An 18,116-nucleotide genomic window follows, 5' to 3' on the forward strand; every position below is an offset into this window, starting at 1 on the left:
TGTTATACATAGCACACTTAGAAAATGTGAATCACCGGTTGTAATGAATCTGTAATTTCGGTAGGACTCTTACATTGTCTTTTAAATCCAGCTTTTTTTTTTTTCTTGGCAGCCTTAAGAGTTTTTTGCTATTTTGTCATTGGGTGTTTGCCCCATCAGAGAAGCTCTCTGCTGTTGTTTGGTTTGTACTATTTTTGTTAGAGATGGCTTGTCAGCTACCAAAAGTGTGACTGAAACAAGGACAAAATATGGGAAAGAGACAGATGGAAATAATAAATAAAATAATGGGCAGGCCACATACAGACTAAAATAAATGAGTCAGGTTCTGACTTAAAGGCTGTTACTAGGTGCAGCCAAATAATTGAACAATTAAAGTATATCATTTACTTGCCACTGTAAACACTTGCATCTTGTCACTTGCCACTCACTGATAGGACTTTGAGTCTGCAAGTAGCTGATTTATTATGGTTTCTTTGCAGTCAAATCTCATGCTAATGTTGGTCTGTATTTGCATCTTCTCCTCAATGCTAGCATCACTACCTCAGCTCTACCTGAGATCATCAGGCATTCGATTTTCATAGGGAACGTGCACCCTAGAACTCTCACATGCATGGTTCACAGTAGGAGACTCTGTGGCACTGATGGTCTGACCAGGAGGTGGAGCTCAGCAGGTAGTGTGAGTGATGGAGAGTGCTTGTAAGTACAGGTGGAAGTGGCCTGCCTCCCACCTCCTGCTGTGCACCCAGTTTCCAATAAGCCATGACCTGTACTAGTCCATGGCCTGGGCTGGGGACCCTGCCCTACACAGCATGCTGTGATGTTACATTGGAAGGATAGATGTATTAAATGCTTTTCAATTTAGGATATTTTCAGCTTACAGTGGGTTTGTCAGGATTAAGTCAAGGAGCACCTGTATATTATTTTGTATTGATAAACAATATAGGTTTAGACAGACTGAGATAAATCTCACTTAGATTTTTCTTTGACTTTACTACATGCAGTTTTGTGAACTTGGGCAAATTACTTAATTACATCACTTCAGTTCCCTTTTCTGTTAGGGTAGAAGGGTTGTTATGAATCTTGAATAAAATAATACATGTCAAATACTCAGCCTTGTGCGTGAAGCAGATCAGCTAAATATCAACACGGTTATAGTGGGGGACCTCAATACCCCATTGTCGCTAATAGATCAACCACACACACACAAAATCAACAGAAAAGTATGAGTTGAACCAAACTGTTGAACAAATGGACTTAACTAACTAGAGTGTTCCACCCAACAACAATAAAATACACATTTTTCTGAGCATCATATGAGACTTTTTCCAGAATTGACCACATACTAGCCCCAAAAGCCTCCCTAAGTAAATGCAAAGAAATTATCCTATTGATATTAGCAGATCACAGTGCAGTGAAGCTAGAAATTAATGGCAAAATAAAACACAGAAATTATGCAAAAATATGGAAATTAAACAACATTCTCTTGTATAATCAGTAGATCACAGAAGAAATTAAGGAAGAAATTAGTTCCTAGAATTAAAAATGCCAGTACAACATACCAGAACCTATGGGACACAAGGAAAGCATTCGTAAGAGGAAAATTTATAGCTGTGAATGATCACATCAGAAAAACAGAATGAGCCTAAAGAAACAACCTAATGAGGCACCTCAAAGTCCTAGAAAAACAAGGACAATCCAAATCCAAGGGAGGAAAATAGAAAGATCAGAGCAAGAATTAATGAAATTGAGACTAATAATGCCAATGAATCAAGACCTGGTTCTTCAAAAAAAAAAGTCAAACCCTTGGTCAGTCTTTAAAAAAAAAAGATCCAAATAAACAAAAGTAAAATAGCTATTTAGAAATGAAAAAGGTAAAGTTACAATAGACACTGCTGAAATTTAGAAGATTATTAGTAACTACTTTGAAAAACTCTGCTCCAGCAATCTGGAGAATCCAGAAGAAATGGATAGGTTCCTAGATAGATATGAATTACCCAAACTGAACCAAAAAGATATAAAAACCAATGACAGGCAATGAAATCAAGGTAGTAATAAAAAATTAACAACTAAGAAAATTTCATTGATTTAACATTGATTGTACAAGAGCTTTAAACTTTTTAGTAAAAATGAAAGAGAAGGAATATTCCCAAAGTCATGCCTGCAAGGGTAACATTATTATGATTCCAAAACCAGACAAGGACCCATCTTAAAAAGAATTATAGGCCGATCTCTTCAATGAAGATAGATGCAAAAATCCTCAACAAGATTCTGATAAACAACGCAACAAATCATGAAAAAGACCATACCTCATGACCAAGTTGGCTTTATCCCAGTGATTCAAGGATGGTTCAACGTATGCTAATGAATTAAATGTATATTTAATATATTTGATTGTTTCCTTATGTACATTTTCATTGCTCTCAATTTTATTTTGAAGTGCAAGACCACAACTGCTTCAGTTAGAGTCTAGTAGCATGGTAGGCTCCTTCCACAGGCTAGAATCACTACATTTCTGTTTTATTTGCATTATATTATTTTTAATTTTTACTGACATATCTCTCTGAGCCTACACTTCCATTACCATTTATCCCTGCCTGCCTGCTGGTGGGGCAGCGACCGTGCAGTTGGCTGTATTGGACTTTGTTTTGTTTTGGTATATTATTTCTTTAATATATTGAGATCCCTAGTGTATATTTCATTTGTGCCCATCCACAGGTTCTTAGTACCAACTGCAATATTAATGAACATATTCTCTTGCCTTCTGTCAGGCCATTGTAAAGTATTAAGTAGCAGTCCCATAGAGTGGCCTCTCTGAGCTGAGCTGAGTACTGAGTTTTGGATACAGCTCTGTACCTTTTTGTCTATTCTAACTCATCACGTCTGCACCTGTTGCTAGCGGGGACTCACTCTCGTGGCCTTCTGGGCGTGAGACCTGGACATCAGTGGTGAGAACAGAGTTCGGCACTGTTGAGAGTGTGTGCCTCAGAGCTGTCTCGGAAGCCGTGAGTCAGGACCCTGCTGTCACGGGTTTCCGAATGCATCTAGAGCCAAGATCCTTCTGAGTTTGCTGATTGAATGGCAGTTTCATTAGAGGAAGTTGTACATTTTATTCAAGAAAGCTAGACGTGGCATATTTTCCTGGTGTGCTTAGCTAACCGTTATGTCACAGAAAGTACTAAGTTGATGTGCTTTGTGGGGACTCGGACTGCTCCTTGGTGTCCACACATCTTTCTGTAGACTGTTGAGAGTTGGTATTTTCGTAACTCGGGCTAATGTTTTCCCATGTAACTGCCATGGTTGTTTTTTAAAAAATAATTATTGGCATTTGGCATTTGACCCACAGTCTGCATTTCATTGACTGGGATGTGAACATGGGATTTGCAGGTGGGAAATCTTGGTGAAGCATGTGCATGCACTGCTACCTTTTTGTATATTCATAGAATTAATAAGTAACTTACACTTTTTTAGGTGATTGTGACGTAACGCCAAGGAAGTTATCTTTACCATCAGACAAAAAACATTAAAGGAGCAAGTGGAGAACACATTTAAAGCCAACACCGATGTGTGTGTGCGCGTGCGTGCGTGTGCCCGTATGCCTTTGCAATGTGCGTGGGGCCGCCCGAAGGTGAGCTCTGGAGAGAGCTCTTTCCCAGTCTGTCTGCCTGATTGTAGCTGCTTGCCGTCATCCTTGCCTGGCTCCTGCAGTTCTGCCTCAGCCTTCCCCCAGGGCTTTGCTGTTTCTTGCCTTTTTACTATAGATACTCTTCTCACTCTACATTATAGGGTCTTCATACTTTTGATTTTAAGTCTTTCATAACTAATTTAGGAATCATCTCCTGCAAGAAGCCTTCCCTGATTTCCCGAGTCAGGATCAGTTGCCCTGCAGTGCTCTACGGGGTTCCTGTATTTGGAGATCACATTTGTCGTATTCAGCTTTCTCTCGCTTGCTGCGTTTTCAGTAGTTTCTTGTACACTTAATACTTCTCAGACCTTCCCACTGACAAAGGCACCTGTCCCTATGGTTAGCAAAAAAAGAAACCTGTTAAGAGACTCAAATTTAATAAAGGTTTGTATTTTATGTTTTAAATTTCAGCAAGAAGCTTTTTTCTTCCTGTCCATCCTTTGTTTTTGGTCCTGGGATCCAGCGCAGGGCCTCGTGGATGCTAAAACACACACTTTACCACTGAGTTATACTGTCAGCTCTTATTTTGTTTCACTTTTACCAGTTTAAAGTGACAAAAGTTTCCTTAGTGATTAAATTATGTAACGTGCCTCTAAATCTCCGGCTTCGCGGCCCTGAGGAAAGCGGCCACAGTGCAGCATCACGTTTCACTTCTCTGTGCCTTGTGCCGTTTTTCCTTTCCCTTCCCCTTTCCTTCTCTTTCTTTCTGCTTCTTCCCTCCCCCCCTCCCTTCCCTTTTCTGAACTGGAACCCAGTGCCTTCACACTGGGCTACATCCCTAGCCCTTTAAAAAATTTTTTATTTTGCTGATAAACGCAGAGCTGGCTTTGCAAAGCTGTTCACTCGCTTTTAGTGCAGGTTGTAGATGAAGGACGCAGGCTGAATTGTCCTGTGAGTGGGTGCTGAGGCTTCAGGCTGAGAGGCAGTGACTGTTAGAGCTATTATATTAGGCTCCCGTATTGTGTGGGGATCTGGTGTAATTGCAGGAATCGGCTTCAGATATAAAGTGCCGACAAGTCGGGCAGGAGAAGAGTAAAGGTGAACTTTGGCTGGGGTTTGTCAGTGTCCGGAGAACTGTGAATATGGGGTACACTGGAGGTAGGAGACCCCTGAAGTCTTTTGCACTTGGATTTTGTTTTTCCTTTATTATTATTATTATTTTGGGGGGTACCGGGGATTGAACTCAGGTCCTTGCTCTTGAGCGGCAGGTGGCAGAGCCACTTAGCTAAATCCCTGGCCCTGTTTTTCCTTTAAAGAACAGTAGAAACAGACTGTCCATTCCAAAATGTCTTTTCTCTGATCACAAAGAACAAACAAATGTCAGTATCTTTTATGATGGTGGAAAAATGTTAATGCAGATAAACTTCACAATATTAGATTTCCAAAGAAAATTCTTTTAATTTTGAAACAGAATCTTGCTTAGTCCTCAGAGCTGCCCAGGCTGGGCTTGAACCTGTGATCCTCCGTCTTCAGCCTCCCAGCATGTGTCGCCATGCCCAGCTATCATTGTGCTTTGACTGGCATGTTCTTTCTTTAGCTGCGTGACTCATGCTGATTTGGTTGGGGTTTATGTTAGCTTGCAGCACTGCTGCTTACTTAAGAAACTTCCTTACTGAAGTTGGCCCATACTTTAATGATGTAAGATATGTGGCCCACGCACGACCAGTTGCTGGCACTTTACTCTGCTCCAGCCCTGCCAAGCTTGCTGCATGACTGCACGGTAACTGTTTGTAGCTGAAATTAGCGATTGTGTCTGTCTGCAGAGCTTTAATTTTTTATTTGAGATGCAGATATTTTTGCGCTCACTATAGCTGATACAGATACTACACCAGCGAAGCAGTGTGAAGAGATAGCACTTTGCAAGTGGAACTCCACATTTACATGCAGTGTGCATTGGGTGTGCAAATGAGTGTTGCACATCCAGATTGCTGTGTTTTAAGTGATGCTGAACTCCTGCCTTAGTTACCATTTTCTTGTTGCTGAGACAAAATACCAGACACCCAAAGCTAGAGGAGGAAAGGTTGGTTTGTCTCACAGTGTGTAGAGATTTCCATCCATCGTCGGCTGGCTCCAAGTCAGGGTGGCCTGGCAGGGGGGCATCGCAGAGAAGAAACAGTTCATGGTGGGTAGAAGGCAGCAAATCAGTGAAGAAGCAAAGCAGTAAGTGACAAGCAGCAGCCCTCTTTCTGCCCCTGTCCTATCCAGGATATTCACCCTTAGGGCGGGTAGCACTCACACCCAGGGAGGGCAGCCTTAATCCTAGCATCACACCACATATAGTCCCAGCATCCATCCTTGGTCCTAGCAGCACATACCTTAGATCCAGCCACTGCCAAAAGGCCCCATCTATGACTGCATGAGGCTTTGGGACACAGCTGTGACAGCTCCTGTCATCACTAACTGAAGTGAACAAGGCCCGCTTGTCTCCCAGATAAGAAACTCCATCTGATGGCAGAGTGGGTGAGCCTTCGATTGAGGTGGATGTGCCTAGAACACTCGGTGTTCCAGCAAAGGCTATGTCCCCGGAAAACACAGCCAGCTTGGCAGGAAATATTTGCAGAACGAGCAAAGAATGTTTTTATCACTTCCAGAAAGAACTAGTTGGCATAACAGTAAATTCTAGGAGGAAGATGGTGTCACTCCAAGGAATGTGAAAGAAACTGCTTTCTGTTTGTCACAATCTTGAAAATGAGTGTGTCTGAAGCTGTGGTTGACAGCACAGATTAACTTTAGCTAGAAGGTTCTGTTGAATTTCCAAAGTCTTTTTTATAGTAGCTCAGCTGTGAAGCTCTTAAGTGAAAAGAAAGAGCAAAGAATCATTGGAAACGTAGAGCAGATGGATGAATGGCCATAGAACTTGCCCATGCCATTTGGCATATAGATGAGTTTCAGCTAATTTTTACCCACTGAATAGGCAGTGAAAAAAATTTGAGGCCATTAATCCTAATTTGTTGTTCAAAAGAGTGATTATGCTTTGCTATAGGGAGATTTGTTAGGAAAATAAGTTTGTGTTAGTCTAAACTTCATTAGAATTGCAAACTTGAAGCCTCAATTGAGACTACCTTGAAAAATCTCTGCCAGAGACTTGATAGAGCTTTTATATTATTTGTATTTCAGTATATTATGAATGCATTATATGTTATTGTCTGAATATTAAGCATTTGGCTTAAGATATATTAGATATTTTGTTCCATACTTTAAAAGCATTTGGATTTTCTTCTAATTCAATTCTTCAGAATTGAGTTAAATTTTGTTTTTGTGATTTTTGCATCAATTTCACCTTAACTCACTGTTCTCTAGGACCCATAACTCGATCTGTTGGTAATTTCACCTGTGAAGCGAGTTAGGCAGCTTGTTAGCCTGCGGTCCAACCTGCCGGTGGGAGCGGGCCGGCATTTCCTGCCTCGCTTTCAGGGTTTTACGCAGCTGCGGCAGCCACCCCACCCCTCCCCTGTTGTTGTTCCACGACGCTTAGCAGTCGGCTGATCTGCTTACATCAGTACCTCGGTTCGTGAACACCTCTGTTTGCACATAGTTCGGTTCTCAAACAAAAGCATTTGACAAAATTTGCTTCCATTCACAAACTCCACATCGGGCAGCAAACACAAACACAGCTGTCTTTCTTAAAATCACGAAACAGATTAAGTTCGTGAATCAAGGTACCTGTAAGTGCTGTTTCTAATTTTCTATAAAAGTACAAAGTTAATAGCTGTGTATTTTATCCTTTCCTTCAGTTATGTATCACCTTCCCAGTTTTGTGTCATTTATATCGTAACACTGAAAATTTTAAAGACTTTTTTTGTGCAGTAATTGAAATACCATAAAAGGAAATTTACACAAACCTTTCCTGTTTCTAAATTATTTCTCGGAATCAATGATAATGATGTGTTTTGTGTTCAAACCATTAAAAAATTTTGTAAAAGATGTCTGATGAAAATGCAAAAATATTTTCTGCTATTGTTTCTTGCGTTTTAGCTAAGATCAAGTGTACAATATTTCCTCCTTTTAAGATAGAAAAGAAGTATTTCTTTTAAAATGAAAGTTGGCTTCTTACCTAGTGCGCATTTTGGTCAGGGGTGGAATTGCATCTGTGAGATGAATTATTCACATGTCTGTTGCAGGGATGGGAGGCCTGGGCTTCCCCTCCGCAGGGCAAACCAGCCTCCCTTCCTGCCGGCGGCGTGACGGTGTTCTTCAATCCTTCTGTTTTAGACTCAGACGAGGCCTATCGGTACTTTTTGTTCAATTTTGCATTGAAAATATCATGAGTAATGAGAGTAGACTCGTAAAATTTATTTTAAAAGTTATAACTAATTTGATTAAAAATAAATTGTATTTAGACTATAGTTATGGCACAATAAAAACTAAAAAATGTATTTGTTTAGTAGATAAGTAGTTCTATGACATAATACTTATTTTTCCATATACGGGCATTTTTCTTAAAATCTTTACTGGGACATATTCTTTCATGAAAAATGTAAAGTAGAACTTAAGTAAATTGTTATACTTTGAATGCCAAAATGTGTTTGTTCGTGCTTCGACTTTTATAAGACTATATTTTTATCTTTTTTGAATAGCTGACTTATCTGTAGAAATTAAGATAAATTTTACCACTATTACTGAAGGTTGAATTATGACAAAAAGTAGTATTTTTTTAAAGTTTGTTTTTGTAAACACACTTTTTTTTGTTTTTGTAAATACACATATTCATTTCTGAATATAAAGATAAGTATCAAAACCAGTTTAGCGTACATAACAATCATTCTTCTTGGACAAACAACTTTGTGTTTTCCGGTGAAATACTGTAACTTGTGCCCTTTTTTCCTTTTGCAGAAGATTTTGGGAATTGAGTAGTGTCGTATACCTCCGAGTGAGCTTACTGTTCTATGGAACACCGTTAGATAGATTGATGTGTTTGTTCATTTGTTTGTTTTTGAGACACGGTCTTGCTAAACCCCCAAGTTGCCTAGGCTGGGCTTGATCATGCAGTCCTTCTGCCTCAGCCTCCCAGAGTGCTGGGATGATTCCTATTAGCAGCTCCTGGCTTTCTTAACGTGAGTTGGGTTTTCTTAGTTTTTCAAGAAGTGCAAGATTTTCAGGCTGCATAATATCTATCTAATCCCGTGTAGCCACTTCAGGCATTGTGTTTCGGGGTGTGCTTTGGGCCTTGGCCGGAGGAAAAGATCTGTATCACTTGTTGCCTATGGTGAAGTGCGTTCTTTTTTGCATCTTCATAGCAGGTTCTGCGCTGCTTAGGAAACTCTCAGAAATGTTGGTGGCAACTCTGTCTTCACTTTGGTCTCGTTCTTCAAGGTTCATGCATGCCACTGTTTTTATGTTACATATGTGGCTTGTTTTGTTGAAATACTGTTTTCTTCCCAGGCTGTGTTCCCAGCCCGAGACCAAGACCGACAGGGCTGGTGTCTGGATGTAATTTCCCAGTTCTGGTAACGAGATCTGCCCCTTGGCACTGGCCTGGCGTCCACCCCACCCCAAACTCATCACTCCTCCCTCACATCGGGGGCATCCTTGCGTCATCTTCTACTGCAACGCTGTTGACCCAGCTTCTGCAAATGATGAAAGCCGGGAGACCCGGGCACTCACTGACCAGTCAGTGACTTCATGTATAACAAAGGAATTAGTGTGGATTACTGTGGCTCTTCTGTTCATGGAGGAATCTTGGAGGAGTTAGCATGTCAGGTGCTGCTTAGCTGATGGAAAGGAGTAGGTTGTAGTCTGTGGGGATATTTGAGGCCTCCAGTTCATTCTGAACTCACACTCAAGGGACTTGGTGTACAGAATTTTAGTTCGTGTGAACTCCAGATGACCTGTGCAGTGAGAGACAAATAAACAGTGTGGAAGCTGACAGGGAAGAGAGATTGGTGGGGATTGGAGAAATTGGAGAGGATTTTATTTGTTCTCACTCTGTAAAATCTCCCTGGGTGTTTCATGCGTTCTCTTGAGAGCCAATTCTTTTGAGGATTTGATAGCTCATTAGAACAAATTGCATTCCGTTTCTGAGATATACAGTGATCCCCAGCTCTGGGACTTCACATCCAGTGTTTCCCCTGCTTGGAATAATGTTAACATGTCTAATTCTTATTGGTTCTTAAAATACTGTTTCAAGATTGTAACTTTCAGAGACACTGGTTTGCTGCTGCAACACTGGATCCAGGGCTCATGTGGCTCCCGTGGTCTCTGCTCTGCCCCAGACACGCTGTGTGACACTGTTACACGGAAACGGCCTGCGCCATCCCGTCCAGGGGAGACAGGAGCTGTGCGCGTGGCCATGCCTGGTGTGTGGTCGTGCTGTGGGACGAGTGGGGTGGCGGAGTGGGAGAGAGCTGGCCATCCCACGCAAGGGGCACAGTGTGAACGAAACAAAAACAAAGGCAGGGAGTGTGGTTGTGAAGGACGTGGAGAGCTGTCTGACTGGCGGACTTACTGAAGAGAGGCTGCGGGGCTGAGTGCCAGCAGAGGTCCAGCGTGTGTTTGCTAGAAAGGGGCCGCGAAGCTTTTCAGGGGGCAGCATGACAGTACATGTTCTTATGAATCGATAATTCTTAGACGTGAGAAATACTTTTCTAATTTGTGTTAAAATTTTTTGTAATATTCTTCAGTGTATTACCTATTTATTAACTGCCTATTTTGGAGAAAGCTTTACAAAAATTATTTCAACATAATTCATTGAGAAACTTAGAACAGTTGAATGTATCGAAATGTCACTGCAGTGTTTCTCTTATGAAGTATTTTAGACTATGACAATTTAAAATTAATTCAAATGAGGCAGTTATTTAACTTACGTATGAGGGTTTCCTTCTTATTCGTAGCCTTAGGAATAATGAATGCTTACAGCTGTGACTTTTTTTTCTCTAGTATCTCCAGAGGCAGTTGGATTTTTGTCAGCTGTTGGGGTGTTTATTATCTTGATGCTGCTCCTTTTTCTCTATATTAATAAGAAGTTCTGTTTTGAAAATGTTGGCGGGTTTCCAGATCTTGGATCAGGATACGATACAAGGAAGAATTCACAAGATAAAATGTGTAAGTATCGTGTTGCTTCTTCCCTTTTCACCCGAACTGTTCTTTGCTTTTATATATACAAGAAAAGACTGGATTTGCCGGGTGCTGCCTCATGTCTGAGCCGTCACTGTGGAAGGGCAGCAGATCTATTAAATAAAGTACGTTCACACGTCCTCTGCCGCTCCTGCCTGCTCAGGCATCACACCGAGGTGACGTGTCTGCGGCCATAGAGTAATCTTGTTCTTCACTGCTAAGTGTGTTTCGAGACCATACACAGGCACAGGCGTCTCGGCACTTGTGCATCTGAGACGCACGCCTGTGTGCTGGGCCTCGCCCCCTGGGTCTGACCTGCTTAGCCATTGCTGTGGGCTCTGTTCAATTCTGAGCCGATGGACAGTTGTACTGCTCAGGTAAGAGGGCTTTTCCTGGCCACTTAGTGCATACGTATGAGGTGTGATCGAAATGTCTGACGAATGTTTAAGTTTTAAACATGACTACCGTGGAAGACACAGTGCATTAATCCCTTCAGAGCGCTCGCCCTGGCTGTGAACCTCTGCCCTCACCTTGCCACACCCTGAAGCAGTCTGGACGTCCTCTTTCATGAGCGCTTTGAGTTGCACTGATGTCCTGAATAGATTGAAAATGTCTCCTTTCACGGTGCCCGATGAGGTGACTGGCGGGTGAGAACCACACCGTGTGGAGAGACCCGGCCTCCCATCGGTGGCTGGGCAGCAGCATTCACCGTCAGGTCGCAGAGAGATTCCCAGAGTGCTTCCGAATGTGGTCCAGGAGATGACATCCAAGCACCTGACCTGAGGGCGCGTAGTTTGAGAGGGATTCATGGCATTGCCTTTTACTGTAAAAATTTCAAAAAATTTAAACATTTACTGTATTTTTGATCACCCCTTGTAAATTCTAAGAGCAGTGTTCTATTCCTTCCCTTGGTACCATAGTCATTACTTAGCATTACTAAATTATTATTTCATTTTAAACATTATTTAGTATTAAACTTTAGTATTACTAAAAATTAGGAAAGATGAGGGCTATGATATTGTTCTTTCTGACACAAAATGTTTGTTTTTAATAATTTGCTATTTCCAAAGTCTGTCTTATATAAATGATAACAGCAATAATTTGTAAGTTACAGAAGCAAGGTATTGATTTAGAAAAGTTTTGAGGAATAACAGCAGAGAAACCTTGCTTTCAGCCTATGTACATATACTGGAGAAATGCTTTTTTCTCCTTTCTGAAAATTTAAAAGGCAACAGCCCCATCGCTTATTCAAACCTGTTGTAAGTTATGTTTTCTAACTTTTGCGTCAGGAAGGGCAGTACTTTCCGGTCACGCTCGGCTCCAGTGTTGTGCGTGGATAATTTGTATGGAATGAAATAAAGATCCCTCTGTCAGCAGCCTGCAGTAACTCTCTGGGGTCAGAATTCCTGGTTTTTCTTTGGTCTGATTACATCGTTACACTCTTAAAAATCACGTTTGTTGGGCTGGGGCTTTAGCTCAGTGGCACCGCAGCTGCTTTGCAAGCCCAAAGTCCTGAGTTTGATCCCCGGTACTGCAAAAAACAAAACAAAGCTAATTTGTTTGTGTGGGTTATGTCTATTATTATGTACCATGTTAGAAGTTCTAACAGAAAGATTTTAAATATTTTTATAAATTTATTTTTTAAAAACTAACAAGGCTGTCACATATTACTATAAATAACATTTTAAAATTTAAGAAATGTATTTTTTAAAACGAAAACAGTTGGAGAGAAGCGTGACATTGTTGATAGTTTTACGAGTCTCTGATGACGGGCAGAGGAGGGTGCTGGTGTCTCCCGTTCCCGTCTGGAAAACCCCAGTGTCCTCTGGGGAGCAATGGGCCGGGACAAGTTGGCCTCTCCCCTTCGTGTTCCTGTAAAGCTAGGGTGACCTTGGGAAGCCATTTGCTTTTGAGTCTTGTTTCCTTTCATTTACTAAATAGGAACAGCGTTTGCCCTGTAGTTACTACCAAATCGGGAGAGACTACGTGGGTGTAATGCCTGCCCGTGCCTCCTGCAGAGCAGCGCACCTGCCCTCCCGCTGTTTTTACCTCTGTGCAGGATTGTTCAGCTGCTTTCCCTTTGATGTTTTTCTTCATCTGAAATGGTGTTGGTAGTTTAATAGGGTAGTTCCTTATATCAAATATTAATAAGCCAAAGTACTTAGTAAAACTCCTTTTTTATACTTCTTCTTTCAGGTATAGAATAAAAACCAGTAGTATTTGAGGGGAGAATGCTGTCTTGCCGCTGTTACGATAGCTGTACAATGGGAAAAGTATTGTTACACTTAAGCCAAGTGGTTTGATTTTTAATTTTTTTGTGGAAGAGTCTTTTCTTCAACGTGTTGCTCTCAATACATGTTGTATTTACAGAGATTAAAAGCCACAGTGTGAAGTACTAGTATTGAGCTATTGAGTAGTAACGTTTAAGTAAATGTTGAATCCTAGTTCCGAAGTAAATGATATTTTTGAGAAAAGAAAATTTGGTTATCACATCTTTTAGGAACAAGGAAATAGAAAATGGCATTTTTCAGAAATTTTCAGCAGAATCTGCCTTCAGTGTCCTCCCTGGTGGACACAATCGGCAGTGCCGTGGGAGACCTGGCCACCGCCGTTGGGGAGGCCGGCTACGCCTTCACGGACTCAGTGGCCGAGCAGGTGACGAGTCTGGTCAGCGGCCTTCGCGCAGAGGACGGCGCGGCAGCGGAAGGGGCTGCGGACTCTTCTGCGTTAAAGGATGCCCGGTTACCGGATGTCTCCGGAAACACCTCTGATCAGGAAACGCAGCCCCAGGGAGGACACAGAGCAAAGGCAGTAAACTGTTACAGTACACCAGCTTCACAAAAGCAACAACGAGGGTCGGGTGAAGAGAGGCTGCTTACACATGCTCCTGACGGGCCACAGGCTCTGTCGGAACTCCAAGAAACCGCTAATGCTGGTGATTCTCCTGTGAAAAGCCGCAGGAGTAATAGTGGGATAGCAAGAAGCAAACAGAAGCCACGGGCTGGACCAGCTGGTCATGACCTTGAAAGTACTGACAGGGGTAAAATAATTGGCTCGGGAATCCACAGTAATGGTAGAAACGAAGTAAAGGAGGCAAGATACCAGGGAATGAAAAGCAACGTGAATACCTCCGACGGAAAAAACATTGTGTATGAGCAAAAGAAATGCATTGCAACAGATAATCCTAAAATAGAATCTCAACCTGTGCTTGTGGTAGGAGATGAGGAGAAAATGGGGCATTTCAACAAAAATAAAAATCTTGATGTAGGGCATTCTGATCATTTAAAGAAAGCTGAAAAACAAATCACAAGTAAGGGATCTAAAGGGAGTGAAATGGGTTCAGGAAATGAGTGTTCTCCAAAAGGTGTCTTGACAAGCCAGAGAAACAGGCTACAGAAATCCATTGTGAAGGAAGATGTATCCCCAGCACCATCAGCTAATTCTAAAGAGAAGTTTCCTGGGAAAACCAAAGGACAAACAAATCCAACAACATCCCACCAAGTGAGAAGAGACAAACAAACAAACAAAAACGAAGCCAGTGTCACCGAGAAAGGGACAGCACAGAGTAAAGTTGCAAAGTATTCTAAGATAATCCCAGAAAAAGGTGAGGTCTCCTAATGTCTGTTTGAATGACTGCATTTTCTTCTGATTTTTTTAACTTAAGAAAACTAAGCCCGAATTTCTCAACTTTCCTATCCTTATCTCTGTATCGAACCTGAGATTGTCTTGAATCATCTTATTGGGAAATTTTTAAAAGCCTTTCAGTTTTTTTTTTCCAAATATTTTCAGGACCATTATTTAGGTGTCACTTAGTTTTGCCCGCACTCTTTGCATTGTTTGGCTAATTTTCCAGCATCCATGATTTTTCTTGATGAGCATTTATTTTACAAGCAGAAACTCTGGTTTTCTTAAGTAGTGTGCATACTTCAACTGGAGTTTGTTTGGTATGCCACATACGTGCATGTTAAACTTTGCATCTTTATAACTAACTTCTAAGTCCTTTATACAACACTGCTCTTCAAATCTGCCCTGATATAAATCTGTTTTGTATTTTTCCTTGAGAGCAGTAAATCTTATTTAATAATGTGCTTCAGGATATGTCTTTATTCATTTAACCACGCACTGAAACTTTATATGACTCTTGTGGTTCACAATGAATACACGTGAATAGCATATTATTATTCATGAGTTTCTTTATTTACAGTTAAGATTCTGAATAAACATTTATAGCACTCAACCACAATATTTATGATAGTTTTACATACATTATTGCAGTTCATACTGCTAGGAATTACTTCAAATGGCCCTTAGTCATTTCCATTTGTGTCTGATCTATTGCAAGGCCAAAGGTACACTGGCTTGTGTTTATAAAATATATATGTGGAATTTTTCTGTCATTTCAGGTTCTTATAAAACAAAAAACAAAACAAAGCAAACAAACAAACAAAAAAGCTGGGCATGGTAACACATGCCCATAATCCCAGCACTTGGGAGGCTGAGGCAGGAGAATCACCACGAGGTCAAGGCCAGCCCAAGATACATAGTGAGTTTGGTGCCAGCCTGAACTACAAAGTGAGACCCTGCCTCTAAATAAATAACCGAGTAGCTATAGAAACCAGGTAAACTTTTTTTCAGTTCTGCTACATGACATATAATAGGCTTAGCTACTTATTGATCTGATCATGTGAATAGTTTTTAAATGGCATAGGAGAGGATGAGTGACTAATTAGAAAGGAATGGCGATTCTGTAAAATATCCATTTGACAATCTGTTCTTATGGCAGTTTTTGAATGTCAGATTCAGTGGCTTTTAGTAGCCCTGGTGTAGTTCTGGTGGCCTTATTATGGGAAATAGCAAAAATAAACAAGTAATTAAGAGCAAAAGCAGAGCGTATGAAAGTAAAAATAGTGTACATATTGTTTTATTCAGAAAATAACAGGATAGGGCCGGGGATTTAGCTCAGTGGTTCTGCTGCCTGCCTCAAAAGCGCAAGGTCCCGAGTTCGATCACGGGTACCAAAAAAAAAAAAAAAAAGATTAAAAAAAATGTTGCCAGAAATTAACAGGATGGACACTGGCAGTCCGCTGATTAAGCAACACACTGCTACTGAAAGAAACTCTTGAGTACTTGGAAATGTAGTCAGCGCCACCTGAAACGCGCTTTGCCCCAAGGTCATCGAGTTTTCTGACCCACAGGTCAGCCCTGCATTAGCTGGTAGACAGTGGTACGTGGGTTGTGCGTGCGTTCTAGGTTCTCGTGTAGAGTTGTGAGGCATAGAAAGAAGAGAAAGTTTTCTTACCTATTGCTTTTCTTTTTCTTTTTTTTCTGTATTGGGGATTGAGTTCAGAGCCTTCACCCTGAGCAATATCCCCAGGACTTCTTTTGTTTTTTTAATTAAAAAATTTTATTAGTACTTTTTTGCCATACGCAATGCTTGCATTCATTTTTTAAAAATTTTCATTTTAAATCAGGGAGACCCTGTTTAAGTCACTAAGTTGGCCGGGCGGGGCTTAGACTTGTGGTCCTCCTGCCTCAGCCTCCCAGGGACCCAGGACCGCAGGTGTGCCATCAGCCCACCCCTCTGCTGCTGAGTGCAGCGCTGGCCCGGTCACTGACCTCTGGGTGCAGGGTCGCCCGCAGTTGTGCTCTCTGGAAGGGGCGCTGGCGCCTTGGCTCTAGACCCACTGACTCTGCCTTCTTCTCAGTGCTGCCCGGGGGAATTTTTGAGGGCAAAGTTCTACATTTTATATATCTGAAAAAATTGTTGGAAATTTATTTATATTTCAGTAAAAACTTCCACTAATCTCACCCGTTACAGGTCGTGGTCGTTAGCGGTTTGGCACGTACCCCTCGTGGCACTTTGGACCTGCGTGTCTGTGTGTGTGCTGCAGGAGTGTGTGCAGAATCCCCGAACAGGGATCACTTACAACTGCTCTTGTAATTTTTCTCTTTTCTTGCCACATGACATTGTAACTATTCTTGCTGTGCTTGTGAGTTTACTGCCTCATTTTAAAGGACTTTGTGTCATTGCATAGATTAGAATTTATTTAACCGGGGCCTAGTGATGCATGTGTTTGCTATGTATTATTGTGGTTTTCTTTTTCTATGTATAATGGGGTAAATTGTCTCAAACATGTTTCTTTGTTCACCTGCCAATTATTTCCTGAGCCTGAATACTAGAAATGGCTCCCAGGTTTTACAGATTTCAGTTAGGAATGATTTGCAGTCTCGTTCTCTAATATTGTTCCTCCAGTGGTTTTGTCATCCCAATTTTCTGTTTCACTGTTAGAACTGAGCATTGCCAATTTTGAAAATACTGGCTAAAGTGAAAATAAAAAAAATGTATCTTGTAACATGAATTATTTGAATAAGGTACTGGAAGTACTTATAACTTTAAAAAAATTGTGTAAAATGGCAAGCACTGTAATTTCCATTATATGTAACAAGACTGAAAAAATCTTGTGATTTAGGATTATTTAATTAAAATATCTAAATTGATTTTTGTATTAAAACAGAAACCTAAAGCTTGTACTTCTTGCATGAAAAGATTATATTTCTCTAGAAAAATCCAGCTTTGGTGTGCATATGTGTGTGTGTGTGTGTGTGTGTGTGTGTGTGTGTAAAAATGAATATTATACTGCGCTTTGAAGGCAACTTGGGGATTTTCAAGGATTTCAGTAGTTTCAAGTATTATTTCAACTCTAATTGGCTCCACCCTATCTGCTGACGTACAAATGTATAGCTCGTGTGTGTGTGTGTGTGTGTGCGTGTGTGTGCGCGCCTGTTTGTGAGTATAACTTTGACATCAGACTTCCGCGCTGTGGAATGATCGTTTCCTCTTTCTGTCATCCCAAACAGACAACTCCTACATGGACAGAGATGAGCACGGTTCGTCCTCTGAGAGCGAAGATGACGCACTGGGTAAATATCACCAGGCCTTGTCCAGAACACACCTTTCTAGACTGCCGCTGGTGGACTCCAGGCAGAAGCACTACGCCTGGGAGACCAGACAGAAGTACAGCCCGCTGTCCGCGGAGTACGACGGGTACAGCAGCGAGGCGTCGGTGGACGGAGGTAAGGCAGCCGCTCTCCCCGACACCGATCCGGCGGTGTCCCGAGCCCCGCGCCTGGCCGCGCCCTGCACTGCAGCCTGGCAGAGCGTCCTCGCTGCTTAGAGAACCTGGGTGCAGGTGAAAAGTCACAATGAGTAGCAAGCCCCGGGAGCAGTGCCAGCGGGTGTGAGCTGCGCCGTCCGTAGCCCCATCGGCGCGCGCTGCTGTGGTCTCGCTGTGCAGAGCGGCTTGCACGGAGAACTGAGTCTGCGGGAGGGAAACCAGTCCAGCTTGGGACTGAGGGAAGCTGGTGCTGTTTTACGGTGCGC

General features: G+C 41.7%; 1 protein-coding gene across 8 annotated transcripts in view; it reads left to right on the forward strand.

The window, feature by feature from the left end:
* Positions 1–18,116, forward strand: part of Syt14 (synaptotagmin 14) — a 160,753-nt gene that overhangs the window by 20,610 nt on the left and 122,027 nt on the right. For 4 of the 8 annotated variants that reach the window (XR_004516695.1, XM_033762244.1, XM_033762242.1 and 1 more), the window contains exons 1-2: positions 13,276–14,339; positions 17,594–17,809. Coding sequence is in view for 7 of the 8 variants with exons in the window: in XM_033762244.1 (XP_033618135.1) it covers positions 13,844–14,339; positions 17,594–17,809 (712 nt within the window). In the remaining variant the exon portion in view is untranslated. Of the gene's footprint in view, positions 1–3,353; positions 3,385–10,558; positions 10,724–13,275; positions 14,340–17,593; positions 17,810–18,116 lie in introns of those variants that run through there. The other 4 variants (XM_033762245.1, XM_010613179.3, XM_033762246.1 and 1 more) reach the window with 4 other exon arrangements.

The sequence above is a fragment of the Fukomys damarensis genome, unplaced genomic scaffold (genome assembly GCF_012274545.1).
Source record: "Fukomys damarensis isolate Sample0158 unplaced genomic scaffold, DMR_v1.0_HiC HiC_scaffold_11, whole genome shotgun sequence".
Classification (NCBI taxonomy): Eukaryota; Metazoa; Chordata; class Mammalia; order Rodentia; family Bathyergidae; genus Fukomys; species Fukomys damarensis.